Genomic DNA, 14,305 nt, shown 5'->3' with positions numbered 1-14,305 from the left:
AATCCCTGAGACTTTGAAAGGACAAAGAAAACCAATTTGGAACTCTTTCAAAGGATTTATTTGCTACAGAATTGCTTGAGCCCACCAACAAGATGAACTCAGGATTTCTGTGTTTAAAAGGATTTTGCTCACAGATTTATTTTTACAAGTGCTTCAACATTCAAAAAGTAATTCTTTTTGCCAGCATTTGGCATGTCTAGAAGAGGTTAGAAAAAGTTAGAATCTATAGAATTAGATGTCTAAAAATAGAAAAAACCCCGAAATTTTAAAATTCCTCATTTGAACAGGTCCTGAGTTGAAATCACATTCATCTGCAAGAAGAACTGTTTTAGGTCAGAAACGCTGTGTTGTGTAACTCCAGATCCTGATCTTGGATTTGACCAGTGAGGATTCCAGGCACTGCATGAATGACAGCAGAGAGGTCATTCAGTTGGCCAATTCCGGCATGTGTCCTACCTGGCTTATAAAGTTTTATAAATATCTCTTAAACCCAAACCTTCAGGTTCTCTGACGCCGATTGTCTTATTCTGATTCTCAATACTTTTTTTAAACAAATAAACAAAAATTTTCCCTGCAAGATCACACATTTAAGTATTTGTTGCTTGTGGATAGATACAGAGAAACCAAGCATGGATGCGAATTAACAATTCAGCGATGGAGCTGTGAATCTCTGGATGGCTGTGTAAGCTGCGAGAAAAGTCCCTCGCTGGCCCTGCACTTGCTGTGCACCAGAGGCGGCCTTCCGGGCAAGGTCAACCTGAAGAGGGTGTGAACCCCAGCAGCTGCTCGATGGGTTTAAACCGCCACTCATCTGCCTCCAGCTCTTCTACCAAACCAGCTAATTTTTCCATCCGAGCAACTTGCTGATCTGTAAGGGTCAAGGAGGCAATATATAATACAACGTATCTCCCACGAGACAGTCACCACCCACCAACATGATGATTGGTTTAAAAATAATTTCCAGAAGGATTTTTTTCCTCACTAGTCAAGAATTGAGGTCTTATTCTTTGTTGGTCAGAAGACTTAATCTAAAACAACGACAACAAGGAGTATGTACCCTCCATGCCATAGCGATTTGGTACTAAAATCCTTGAGCTCCAGGCAATTGCAGCTTTCCCTCCTACATTATGCCTTCAATAGAGAGAAACGATCTGGTGGGAGAACACAGTTCCCTGATGCATAAATGAAGACCGCAGAAAAGGTGCTATCAGGGTCTTAGAGTCCGGGCTTCTCAGAGTCCAGACAGACAATAAGGCATCACATAAATACTTGAAGGTGAAGATGATGATGGTAAACAGTGGAGAACATTAAAAGGTTTTAGGAAGGAGAAGGGAAAGCAACACAGGAATGGTAGGAAGCAGAGTCTCCTCTAGAAAACTAACACTTCTGACTTCAGCTTCTGAGCCTCAATGTGGACATCTGGCTTAAGACCTCAGAAGGTTGTCCTCACTTCGGCAGCACATATACTAAGAGATCACGGAATGTTTTTGTCTGCAGGTCATTTAGAAAGTTCGCTTAAACAGCCTTGTAGAGTTTCAGGAGTTTTTGTCACAAAGCACACCGACCTTTCTGATCCTCCTCTCCCATCCCCGCTGCCCCATAATTTGTTCTCATAGTTAAGTATACAACACTCATGTGCTTACCATGTTTCACCTGTTTAAGCGTAGATGCCACTTGATAACTGAAAACGGATTCGCAGAGGAATCTCTCAGAGCCATCTACAAACAGAAGAGGAAAAGTTTTAATCTGCTCTAAGGGTTTTACGGCTTCCGATAAACCAAGCAAGCGTGGCCATTCTTTTCCCTGCTTTCACATTCAGGGTACAGTTTTCAGTGTTTACAAAGAGGGCTTCTGTTTCATTTAGAACTAACAGTCCTTAGCTATAAAAGCTACTTCTTCTATATCTAGAATATTAAAACAGTCCCTCTACTTGTTTCAAAGTTTAAAAATAATATTTAGAAAAACAAAAATAAGAAACCTCAGTGTGATGTCCTGGTCAACATTTCTCCCCTCCTAACCTGAGAGTTTCTTAATGTTCTCTTATTCTGCATGTCAGGCAAACACTGACATCTGACCCATTTGGCCACATGGCTCCTGTGCTATCCAAATACAAAGGTACACCAAAACTCTAGATCATTTTCATTCTGAAAAGTAAAACTGAGGGCAGAATAGCTGTTGTTGATTTTTAATATATCAAGTTACATCACTATGACCATCACAAAGCACTGCTGGGAAATTTTATTCTGTAAACGCAAATTGTAACCTTGATTTTCCAACTGAACCAAAACACTGCAATTTGGATGGTGATAAGAGTATGGTGCAATTTCAGAACCTAGCATTGTACTGGTGCCAAGAACTGGCAACAAGAAGGTAGCTAACTCAGTCGCAACAGCACTTGGAAGATGATTATGAAACATAAGCTAGTTCATGTTATTCTTTGTCAGGCAAGGGCTGATACAGCAAAATATACTCCCCAAAGACACGGAACTCATATAAGAAAATGTGACTTTTAGAAGGGTAGCAGAAACCATTTGGGGAAGGTGTCGTATTGCAAAAATCCTAAAACAAACGGAGGGAGAGGACACAGCTGTCTTTTTTTAGGTGGTAGTTCACGTCAGCACTACTAGGTGTCAAGCACTCACCCATCAGTCACGGGCTGGCGTGTCACCCAGCTATTAAGTGACAAGGAGATAGGACTAACACATTCTGGCTTCATGCTGAGTTTCACACAAGGCTGACCTGATTTCAGAAGTCATGATTGTAGAAATAAAAGGAAACCTCATTTCAAATGGAGGCAGAAGGCCAGGACGGGGAGCTCTCATGCCCTAACACTCAGGGTCAACTGCAGACTCCAACAGGTAGAGGCAAATCTTGCTTTCCCAGCAGGAAGAAAGAAGCCTATTATTCTGCCACCCCAGCAGGATGAAGAAAGGTTTTTCTCCTTGCCAGGCAACAGCCTAGCCAATGAGAAACTGTCATAACTCAGCCAATGGAAAGCCACTACACTTCCCAAATGCCTACTTTGTGCCAATGGACTTTTTGTTTATAACAGTCTCTCCCAGCTCCCCCCTTGCCTCTCCTATGTTCTCTGGACTTGCCTATGGTTTTGCCATAGCTTGCTTGACCCCAATTACAATTCCCTGCTATTCCTGAACAAACCCATTTTTTTGCTGGTAAAATAATGTGACAGTTTTAAGATTAACAGGGTGAGGGGTGCCTGGCTGGCTCTGTTGGTAGCTCAAGTGATCTCGGGGTCCTGAGTTCAAGCACCACGTTGGGGCTAGAGCTCACTTAAAAAAAGAGAAAAAAAAAGATTAAAATGGTGAACAATAAAACCATAGACATTGTATCCAAATGGCTTGGATGTACAACCAAGAGGGCTTCTGTCCAATATTATACTCAAAATTGATGCAAAAAAAAAAGAAACTGTAACTACTTTCAGATTATGTATTAATATATGCATAACGTTATATTTCAAAATATTATTTCATAAAGTGCTACACTTTAGGAAGAAAGCTACATTCGTTAAATTCAACCTCTTTTCTACATATTGAACTATATGGTGTGTAATATCCTATCCCTTCCTCCCACCCCATTCCTCTGGCTGAATGGAAATCATTTGTGAGCAGATAATCTAAACTGAGCAAAAAGATTTTTTATTTTCAATTACCTAAATATTATACTGTCCAGTTTATTATGTAAATATGCCAGTGTTCATTATCCTCTTCATACCCTTGCTTAAAGAGTCAAATTATAACTCAAGTTTTATTTTAGAAAGAGCAAAACATAGAGAATTAGAGCCCACTTCTCAGGTTTGATCCTAAACTTTAGGATCTCACTTCACGAAAGGCAGTGGGGATTATGGGCTATAAGGATCAGGCCAAGATGTCTTTGGAAGCTCTTGGAAGTGCTACCTCGCACTTACATTTAATCACAGGTGCTATTAGGATAAAATGCTTAAGTTATAATATTTGCATATTTCCCTTGGCAATGAACTTCAAAGCAAAAAGATGTAAGCTAATCTTTCAAAAAGGCACTTGCGTATCACTTTACCACTTTATGCCTATGGAACACACTTTTGTTGACTTGCAGCTCTGTATTAACCACAAAGTCCACTGCTTAGCCACATCCTATTAGATGTGGTATCTGTACCAATCTAAAGCCTGGAATTTCTCTAGAGAGGAGTCAGCCTGGGGCAATCCATCTTCTATTTAGAAATTGTAATCAAACCCTTTGTAACACACCAAACAACAATACATCAGCTTTCCTCTTAAGGGACAAGCAAAGGTTATAAGTAGTGAAAAGTTCAGTAAATTGCCAAATCTAATAAATAAATGCCATGACAACTCCAATAAATAAAGTGCTATCAAATTCATTTAAAAGAATATTACCTCACAGCAGGAAATTAGACTATGCCAGATAATTTATACTTCAGTAGCCTACAATGTCACTAAAATTCAGCTACTTCTGGGTTGGAAGGCATTCTCTAATTTGCTCACTAAACTGGCTGAGGACAATCTTAGCCAAGGGCAGGAAGAATGCTGAAAACTGCTCTAAAGATCTTCTTCAGTTTATGATGGGGTTACATCCTGATAAACCCATCCTAAGCTAAGAATATCAAGTTGAAAATGCATTTTTTTAAAAAGATTTTTATTTTCAACTTCATTATTTATTTTGAGAGAGAGAGCTAGAGTGGGGTAGGGGCAGAGAGGGAGACAAAGGATCCGAAGTCAGCTGTGTGCTGACAGCAGCAAGCCCAAAGCGGGGCTCAAACTCATAAACTGTGAGATCATGACATGAGCCGAAGATGGCACTTCAACCGGCTGAGCCACGCAGGCGCCCCAAGATTTTATTTTTCTAAGTGATCTCTACACCCAGCGTGGGGCTCAGACTCACAACCCTGAGACCAAGAGTCGCATGCTCCATGGACTGATCCAGCCAGGTACCCTGGAAGATGCATTTAATACACCTAACCTACCAAACATCATAACTTAGCATAGCCTACCTTAAAAGTGCTTGGAACACTTGCATTAGCCTACAGTTGGGCAAAATCATCTAACGCAAAGCCTATTTTATAATAAAGTGTTGAATATCTCATGTAAATTATTGAACACTGTACTGAAAGTGAAAACCAGAAATGATTGTTTGGGTACAGAATGGTATCATCGGTTGTTTACCCTGGTGATTGTGTGGCTGAGAACCGTGGCTCCTGCCCAGCATCCTGAGAGAGTGCTATACCAACTATCGCTAGCCCAGGAATAGATCAAAATTCAAAACTCGAAGTATGCTTTCTATTAAATACATATGGCTTTTGCATCATAGTAAAGTAACAAAATCCTAAGTCAAAATATCAGTAAGTTGGGGACCATGTATACATTATTTGAGGTGTCTGTCACAGAGTGGATGCGTGAGAAAGTTAATTCATAATGTTAAGTATATTACTTTGGTTTATTATCCTTAGACTTATGAGGAGGATGCAAAATCAAGTCGAACCTGTTATAAACAGTACCCAATCTTGGCTCCTGATTGCCTGTCTTCCTTCTCTGAAAAGGCAACTTTTCTTACTCTATTTTCATATTCAATTAAACTGGTGTAAGAAAACTGGTCCGTTAATGTGCGTTAGATTAGCTGCATAATAGTATCACCCATAAACATAGTAGAAGATGCTTCGAAATCCAACATCCTTATTAGGTTTCATTTAAGAAAATTCTTTTTAGGAGTACTCTTTTTCAATTCAACATTCTTGATTTGACCAGGATAGTTCAGGAATGACCATCTTGAAGTTTTCATAGTTTGTCCTTAAGTGTAAGTGGCTTTAAAATATAGCTAAAACTTTAAACCTAAGAAAGGGAATCAAAACTGTGCACTTTGAATTTAAACCTAATATAAATTCATCCTACAACAGAAAGCCAACACATTTCCTCCATGAAGCACACTGGGATGGAATAAAAATGGAGAGAACTAAAACTTGTTAGAACATCAGCATTCAGACTAATCTCAGTAGCCTTTCTTCTTTAATGTTTCCAAGTAATCTGGTATACACTGACACAGAGCCCTTATAGCTTTGAGACTAAGGAGGTACCTCCTGTATCAAATTCCTCTTGTAGCTAGAATTTAAATGACTTTAATCTTAGAGTCCATTGTTAAACATTGATTCCTCTTCTGCGGCTATAAAACTCATTAAGCAATTTCAGTGCCTCCAATTTTTGATTTTTGTGGGCAACTTCCTTAATACCAGTTGTCTGCCGCATACAGTTGAAGTCATAATGTATTTTTAGTGCCACATATGGTAAACAAGGCCCCAATTGTTCACTATGTCCAGACTCAGTGATGCCAACTCGAATATTCGATTAACACAACTGAAGATGAAAAGGCAAAGACAGAAGTACGTACATCACAGATGGATCACCAACTACATTACCCAATTGTCTACTTCACTAATCGTGATTTCAACCACTTCTAGAGAGCCTTATGGTCCCAGGCTTCCCATGCTTCTTTGTCACAAATGATTCTTCTGTTTGGGCTTAACCCAAAATTCTTTTTACCCGACATAAATGAATAAAGTTCACCCCCAAAAGCTGACGCCTATAGTTTGTACCTTTCTCAGAGATCTCCAGATTTTTAAAATATACTTACCAAGATTTGCAATTTAAAGCAAAAAAGATCAATATGTAACTAAGCACAAAAGTGCTACAAACAAGTAGATTTTGAATCCTTAATAGGTTCTTTGCTGACTTTTTTCAAAGTATGATGAATAGTTTATAGTTACGGACCATTCTTTTGTAAGAATCCCTCGAACGTTAGTCACAAGACAGACTCCTGTGCTGCACCCTAGACTAATTCAGAATCTCTAAGGTGGGCCAGAAATGTGCATTTTAAATAAGCTCTTCAGGTGATTTTTTATGCTCCCTATTAGGAATTTATTGGTCTAGCTCCTAAAGTGACATGTATCCAATGAATTTCGGGTATCAATGCGGTTTCATGCTTACAGCTTGTGCTCTGATCTTGGCCAGCCAGTTTGCAAATGTGTGCTGAGTAAGATGGTGGATGATTTGACGCAAATCCAGCTCCAGTGCTAGTAAAACCACACAGCACTGTCCTGCAATGGGCCAGGAGAGTCATCTTCACATATAAGAGTAGTATATTAGTTTTCCTCTTAGAACCTATTTGATGAGGTTAATCTATCTGTAGGTTAGAAAAAACGCATCAAACCTACTCATCATAGGGAGGCAGACTGGTGCCAGGATAAAGCAAACTGGAGCAGGAGGTCAAGAGAATTCCTGGTTCTAGTGCTGACTTTGTCTTTAACGTGGTCAAATCACTTTAACTTTTCTGGGTCTAAATAAGTCTAGATGACTTCCTTGATTTCCAAAGTCTTTTTCAGCTCCAAAATTTTGACAGTGGAGAAAGATTTGTGTTTTGAACATAACATTTTGAAATGGGGACAAGAGATGAAATGTGAAGCTGAAATCAGGGCACACTTGTCTCTAATCCACTTAATAGCTTCTTTACAATTAATATTCATTGCAGGTCAGAATCCAATTATTCAGCAAAAAGCAGCATGAGATCACCTTCTAACATCTCTCCAGCTCCTTTGGGGTAGGTGAAAAGGGCTTTCCGTGGTGGGGCAAGGTCTGAGACACTGAAACCAGATCCCGTGACAGAACTTCCACTGACCCCACCAGCTGAGGAGGATGATGAAGAGGCAGCCATTTCCTCTCTAGCAGAATTCTCACTTCACTACAGAGAAAGAAAAACAGTGATTGGCAAGTTTATGGAAGTGAGACTGACAATGTTTCATTCTAGCTGCCATAAAAGCCAGCATACAGTTTAGTATAAGCTCTCCTTTTTTTCTATCCTTTCTACTTCCGCAATCTTTTACTAATGCCTCAGGCCAAAATCTCAGGATTTTAAGTGAAAATATGTTTATTCTGCTTTTCTACTTAAAACACTACTTCCTACCATTAGCAAACTGTTTATATCACTTGGGATCGACTGTGGGTGATTTATGGGTTATGAAAGGGTGATACGGCAGGGCCAAGGTAGCAATTTGACTGAGGAAATAAATTATATGAGGATAAAACAACATGCCTCATAGGACAGTTTGTCTTGGCTACGTCCTGACCAAGCCATACCAAAAAATTCACTTATAAAATTTTCCAAATAAAATTCCAGAATAACACTGTGTTCTGTTCTCAAGGAAAGGGAATTGGTTAGGAAATACATATTTGTCCTTTCATTAAAGATGTTTTAAAAACTTTTTCATCCAAATGTAATACCCAAATTGGTCACTTGGTGGCATCCCCAAACCAGAACAAAGTAGCTCATGAAATGGATCGTTGAATCCATGGTTTATTACGAATACAGCAGCTGTGTTTAACCCCATGTCATATTAAAAAATCAGAAAGCCCAAATGTAAATGAGAAAATCTGTACTGAACACATGATTCTTTACAGAAGTTCAAAACCAAAATACTACTTTTGCCATCGAAGCTTATATTACACATTTACTTATGATTCTAAAAAATGTACGTTTTCTAAAAAGAATGGCTAGCATTGTGCTAGAATTTCTCGCCATGATGGAAATGTTCTAACATTCTATTTCTGTGCTGTCCAATATGATAGCCATTGACCTTCTGTGGCTATTAAACTAGTGTGACTGAAGAACTGTATTTTAATTAAAAAAAAAATTTTTTTTTAGGTAATCTCTATACCAAATGTGGGGCTTGAACTCACAACTGCAATCAAGAGTCACATGCTCCACCAACCAAACCAGCCAGGCACCCCTGAAAAACTGTATTTTAAAATTGTATTTAATATTAATTGAAATTTAAATAGTCACATGTGGCTAGTGATTACTGTATTGGATAATACAGCTCTAGTATTTAGACTAAAAAATGACTTTACACTGAATTGTATACTTTAAAATGGCTAATGGTTAATGTTATGAGAATTTTAGCTCAATTTAAAAAAACAGAAAAAATGACTTTAAAAGGATTTTAAAAATGAATTTCTGTCTTTAATGGCCAAGAATTTTAGCTGATATTTTCTTCTTTTGCTAGTTGCAAAAAACATTTGTTACAAAAGTCAGAACTTATTTTTGAAAAAATAGAAAAAATGAGAGAATACTATGCAGACATAAATCCCATATATATATATATATATATATATATATATATATATATACACACATAATCCAGTGTCCTAGCAAGAAAAATGATATAGTGTGCATTTCTGAAATGCCGGCTGTTCTGTTTCCTTAATTTTGTGATGATGATTTAAGGCTGTCAGGGAAGCAGAGTTTAGTTTTTTATTTCATTATATGTCCATAAGTAATACTGATTAAAACTGAAGGGAGACATGGGAACAGTAAGGCAACTGCTAGCTATAATTAGAATGTCAGCCTATTTAAAAATACAAATTGATTAAGGACATCGTCAATTTTGCTATTAGATCACCTTTTCTTTTTTCTCTGAGCTCTGTAACTTTCCGAATCATAGTCAGAAAACCAACAACATTTCAAGTTGGATACATATCCAATCTTTGGGTGACACTAGCTTAAAATATAGCTTGACAGGTTCTTAAATGCTCTTTTAAACAGAACTTAAGCAGTAATGGACCTGGTCTAAATTTCTAAGTGGATTCTTGTTGGAATTCAAATAAAGTATACAGATAATTTAGCCATCTTTTGGAGAGGTACTCAGTCTTATTTCCCATCAGTTCAGAGCAGAACCTACTGTGAAGTGTTTATATATCTCACCTAAGACTTAAAACCCCAAATCTTTTTTCTACACCTTGATAAATGCTCTATTCAGTTGCAAATGCAAGGGATGCTTTATATTTTGAAATCAGTGGCTCAGCAGAGCTCCCTAGGGACTGCCAGAGTGAGGACAGCTTCAAAGGCTAGACACAGTGTGACTTCTAAACTGAGTATAATCAAAGGAATTCCCTTTCATCCCATTTTCTTTCAAACTCAGAACTACTATCATTCAATACACAAAACAGCTAAGGTTGAAAACTGGAGTGCACAATTAGCACAAAGTACCTTTACACAGGTAAGCAGTTTTCTGCTGAGTTAGAATAATACACCTAAGTAATTTCTAGCTTTAAAGATACAGGTTGAATTTTGCATGCTATCAGCAGATGGTAAGAGAGGAATTTAAGTGAAACTAACAATAAACCCTGCTTTGTAACTGCTTTATGAAGGCACGTATTCTGATCATCAGAACCAAACATAATGCTTGGCTTACATTAAGTAGCTGTTGATTTAAATAAATGTTTGCTAAATGAATTAAACATTTCACAGGAACCACAAGATTCCTTAAAGGTCATCTAATCCAATTCCTTCATTTTATGGATGACCAAACAAAACCAAGCTATAGAAAGAAATGTTAGCTTCTATGCTGTGACACTTTTCAAGCAATGGCTTTGTGGACATATCATGTGCCATATGAAAGCACTAAGAGTACAGACTCTGAAGCCTCTCGGCCTAGGTTCACGTCTTGGTTTTGCTATTTAACTTGCTGTTATAACTCTGGACAAATCGCTTGACCTCTCTGTTCCTCAGTTACCTCATCTCTGAAATCGGAATCATAGTAGTACCTTCCTCAGAAAGGTGTCACAAAGGTTAATATAACTAAAGCATTTAGAATAGTTACAGGCATAGTAAACACTTAATACTAGCTATCCAAAATTAGTAATGGATATTTACTCCTGAATCTTTTTTTCCCCTAATGCAGATCCCGGTTTTGCATTCACAGTATGTCCCAACACACTTACTCATGAGAAAAGTTTTAATTCTCTCCATTTGACAGAGTCAGCAAGCTCCTAGAGGGGAAAGGGTCTGCTCAGCAAGAGGGAAAATGCCCTCCATTAACCCACTTAACACTTTCATTTTACGGTTCATGAGTTTAGAAATAATTCTGTGATCTAGGAAAGGGGGAACGAGTTGTCTTTCCACCTGCAAGGCCTAGCAACAGAACCCGGATCTCAACTTTCCCGAATGAATAACGAACGATGATAGAACACAGGGCTAGTGGCTCAGCAAAGATTATATGCGTGGGAAAGACAAGTGGGGTGTCATGAGAGTTGGTCCATTACTGGTTTTTTTTTTTCTTCTTCATTCTGCAGATCTACAGTATTAATACAACTCTAGCACACACTAGGCTGCCAGGCCCAAGGTAGGTACTCGCTAAAATTCTGTTTAATGAGTAAATATTCATGGTAAGTAATCTAATGTGGGGCTTAACCTTATAAGGGAAGCTGAGTCTATTGGCAGTAGAGATCCCCATAGCAGGGCAATGTTATTTTGGGGGACACAGCATGGCTGTGTCCAGTGATAGGATGATCAAACATTTAGTTTATCTCCGACAGGGATGACCTCGTATTCATAAGCTTTACTTTCTATCAGATCTACGTCTGTTTTCTTAAAAGAATTCTTCTTTTAGAAGGAGTCTCCTTATGAAAGACGCTGAAAGGACACTGGTACAATGGCAAGTTATTACTAGCAATCACTAAATTCCATCATCAACAAATCGTTCCATCGGGCTCCAATTAAAACAGCAGGACTACCACCCAAATGGATGCTGCAGCTAAAACTAGGTCGGGTGGAGAGAAAGGGGCTAGAAAGGGGAGGGGTCAGGACGCTGGCAGTTTCCCCACTAACTCCCAGGCACGCTTCCTCCTACTGCCCGGTGCGGTCCCAAGGGGGCGACGCCACCAGCGCCGCCCCATTGCGCAGGCGCCGCCCCTCGGCCCGCATGCGCACCCAGTGCGGCGCGGCCTGAGGAAATTTCCTTACACTCCCTCTGCAGCAGGCTCCAGTTTCTCCTCCTATCTTCTCCGTTTTACTAGTCCCTGCAGGTAGGATCCCAGGGATCAACTCCCTTCCACCAAGCTCCCGGGGTCCTTGAGCCCTCGGCCACTTACCTCAGAGGATTTGGCACTTTCCCCTACAGCCCCGCCCCCAGGGCCAGCCGGAGCGGCAGCGTTTACAACGACGAGGACGGCGGCGTGCGCGCGCCCGCGCGGAAGGAACCGGCGCCGGCGTGCGCGCGCTCGCGCTGGTGGGCGTGGCCAGGGCGGAGGGAAGTGGTGAACGCGCTCAGGGCAGAGAACTTCCGGGTCCTTCTCCCCCCCCCCCCCCCCAACTTTACCGTGGTTTTGCTTGGAGTCCTGGAGTTCCTTTCTCTTCAGTCGTTTTGGTGTACTCGCTTTTTTTTTTTGCTCGCTTTATGATTCGGGGCGTTAGCTTCCCCCATGACATTTCAGGCCTTCTGCTCTCCTCTGTCCAGGCTACCACGAGGCAGGATTAAATTGCTTATCTACCCCGTCCTCCACCCACCCCCCGCCTCTTTCAGAGCAGTACCCCAGGGCTGAATGGGAAAGGCAGACGAAGTTTGCTGCCTTTGAGACACTACGCTCTTACTCCAGAGCTCATGGTCTGAGGGCCCGGCCTAAACATTAAACTACCTTTGTGAAGGGCCTTTTTTATTTTGTGAGGTCCTGTAGGAATAGGGCACTACGGTGTAATGTCCTTAAACTGTTGCTAATTATGCCTGTCTTCAAGTCTGCTTACCTTCTATGTTGTTATTTCTTGCAACGCGAAATCTCTCCTTCATTCCGGAAGCAAATTACCAATTAAAGTGACTTATTTGCTGAGGGTTGGGTTGAGCTTTAGTATATTTAGTAAGGACGGGTTGGGTTTTGGAGGATCTCTCAAATTTTGGGCTTCAAGGCTATGTAACATGTAGGAACATTCGTTGAACTTAACCACAGCTAGCCCGTAAGGAACCTTGGCTTTAATTCTTGATTATTAAGTGGTGACTAGAAGCTTGGCTTCTCAGTGAGTGATGTACAGTTTTTGGGTAGTGGCCTGTAGAAATGGATAGCAGTGTGTTGGTTTGAAGAACCATTTGGTTAAGTCATAGTTTAACTGTTTTGATGGGCAACTGGATCTAATTTTGAGGTATATGTTTCTAGCATCTCTGAAAGTACTTAGAGGTTATTTTTTACCTCCTGAAAGATAAGTGTGCTAAACATTCCTAATCCTCTTAATTATGTTGGATAAACCAGGGTGAGACACTTAGTAAGTGGTTAAACAGAAAATTGTTTTTTACTCTCTTTAGGTTAAACTAATAAATAATAGTAATAAATACTATTCTCACAAAGTCATGGATGACCTGTATATAGAGGGCTGAATATTTTTTTTTTGGTTGCAGTGTGTGGAGGAGGGGCAGAGAGAGACAGGGAGAGAGAGAGAGAGAGAGAGAGAGAGAGAAAGAGAATACCAAGGAGGCTCCTGATAGTGTGGAGCTTGACAAGGGGCTCGAACCCATGAACTCTGAGATCATGACCTGAGCTGAAATCAAGAGTTGCTTCCCAACCGATCGAGCCACCCAGGGGCCTCTGGGCTGAGTACCATTTAATCACCTTTTCTTGGAGTGCTGAAATAGTTTACAAATTACTGTTTAGGGGCACCTGGGCATCTGGCTGGCTCAGTCTGTGGAGCATGCGACTCTTGATCTCAGGGTTGTGAATTTGAAGCCCATGTTGGGTGTAGACATAAAATCTTTAAACACAAAAACAAATTACTGTCTAGAGTGATCCAGGAATGGAATACCGTTATGGAAGATGTAGCAACTGACTTAAAACAGCTTGCAGATAGGAGAAATCTAATGGGAATAGGGCTGCTTTTGCTTAGTGTGTACTTTGAACAGATGTCCAATTGCATAGTGGTCCATATAATAGAGGGTTTTCATTTCTGATTAAAACAAGGTAAAATGATCATTTATTTTTCAGGATTTCACTAGAGTACTATTGGGAGAAAGTATCATGGAAGTTCTGCGCCCACAGCTTATAAGACTTGGTGGACGGATTTACAGAAAAAATCCCATCCAAGAACAGACTTATCAACATGAAGAAGAAGATGAAGACTTCTATCAAGGTAATCCTAGTTGCTCTTGGGTCAGATTAGTACAGTGGTCTCTGAATTGTGGAAGCAGTGTTTTGTTCTGTTTCAAAGTGTTCTTTGTGAGCACTGAAATTTGAGATGTTTGGCCTCTACCTAGCTCCATTTGTGTGGATGTCTGAGGGGACTGATTAGTTTCAATGTGATGAGCCATTCTCAGTTGCAGTCTGTAAATCATGTTTCATCTCTGTGCAGAGACAAAAATGTAATAAGGGGTAATTTTAATAAACTGATAACAGTAGCCATTAATATTCTGTGGCAAAATTAATTTCCTTTATCTGTAAAGTTGTGAAGTAGTATATATAAATTGTTGAAATAAATGAAATATACATTTTAT

At 39.8% G+C, this 14,305-nt stretch overlaps 2 protein-coding genes and 1 long non-coding RNA gene across 12 annotated transcripts in view; 2 read left to right on the top strand and 1 right to left on the bottom strand.

Annotated features, from left to right (window-relative positions):
• Positions 1-7,599, top strand: part of LOC109492493 — a 34,518-nt gene extending 26,919 nt beyond the window's left edge. Inside the window, exon 4 of the long non-coding RNA XR_002736831.2 lies at positions 7,531-7,599. This is a non-coding gene — a long non-coding RNA (uncharacterized LOC109492493). The remainder of the gene's footprint in view (positions 1-7,530) is intronic.
• ANAPC16 (anaphase promoting complex subunit 16) lies at positions 36-7,713 on the bottom strand. Of its 2 annotated transcripts, none has more exons than XM_011287350.3 (3): positions 7,572-7,713; positions 1,644-1,718; positions 36-868 (listed from the first exon to the last, which is right to left on the bottom strand). In XM_011287350.3, the coding sequence occupies exons 1-3, from the start codon at positions 7,711-7,713 to the stop codon at positions 753-755; spliced, it is 333 nt and encodes a 110-aa protein (XP_011285652.1). In that variant the 3' UTR covers positions 36-752. The 2 variants fall into 2 exon arrangements, with proteins under 2 accessions (XP_011285652.1, XP_006937916.1); XM_006937854.1 differs by lacking the exon at positions 7,572-7,713 and adding an exon at positions 6,990-7,210.
• A 3,416-nt stretch (positions 7,714-11,129) lies between these two features.
• The window catches only part of ASCC1 (activating signal cointegrator 1 complex subunit 1), a 116,850-nt gene continuing 113,674 nt past the window's right edge, over positions 11,130-14,305 (top strand). For 5 of the 9 annotated variants that reach the window (XM_045040123.1, XM_019813249.2, XM_006937855.5 and 2 more), the window contains exons 1-2: positions 11,718-11,861; positions 13,800-13,944. In XM_045040123.1, coding sequence (XP_044896058.1) covers positions 13,833-13,944 — 112 coding nt within the window. In that variant the 5' untranslated portion in view covers positions 11,718-11,861; positions 13,800-13,832. Of the gene's footprint in view, positions 11,180-11,717; positions 11,862-12,041; positions 12,065-12,170; positions 12,304-13,799; positions 13,945-14,305 lie in introns of those variants that run through there. The other 4 variants (XM_023240538.2, XM_023240539.2, XM_023240540.2 and 1 more) reach the window with 4 other exon arrangements.

The sequence above is a fragment of the Felis catus genome, chromosome D2, assembly GCF_018350175.1.
Source record: "Felis catus isolate Fca126 chromosome D2, F.catus_Fca126_mat1.0, whole genome shotgun sequence".
Taxonomy (NCBI): domain Eukaryota; kingdom Metazoa; phylum Chordata; class Mammalia; order Carnivora; family Felidae; genus Felis; species Felis catus.
Note: the sequence above shows the minus strand (reverse complement) of the source record. Positions and strands in the feature narration are given on the sequence as shown.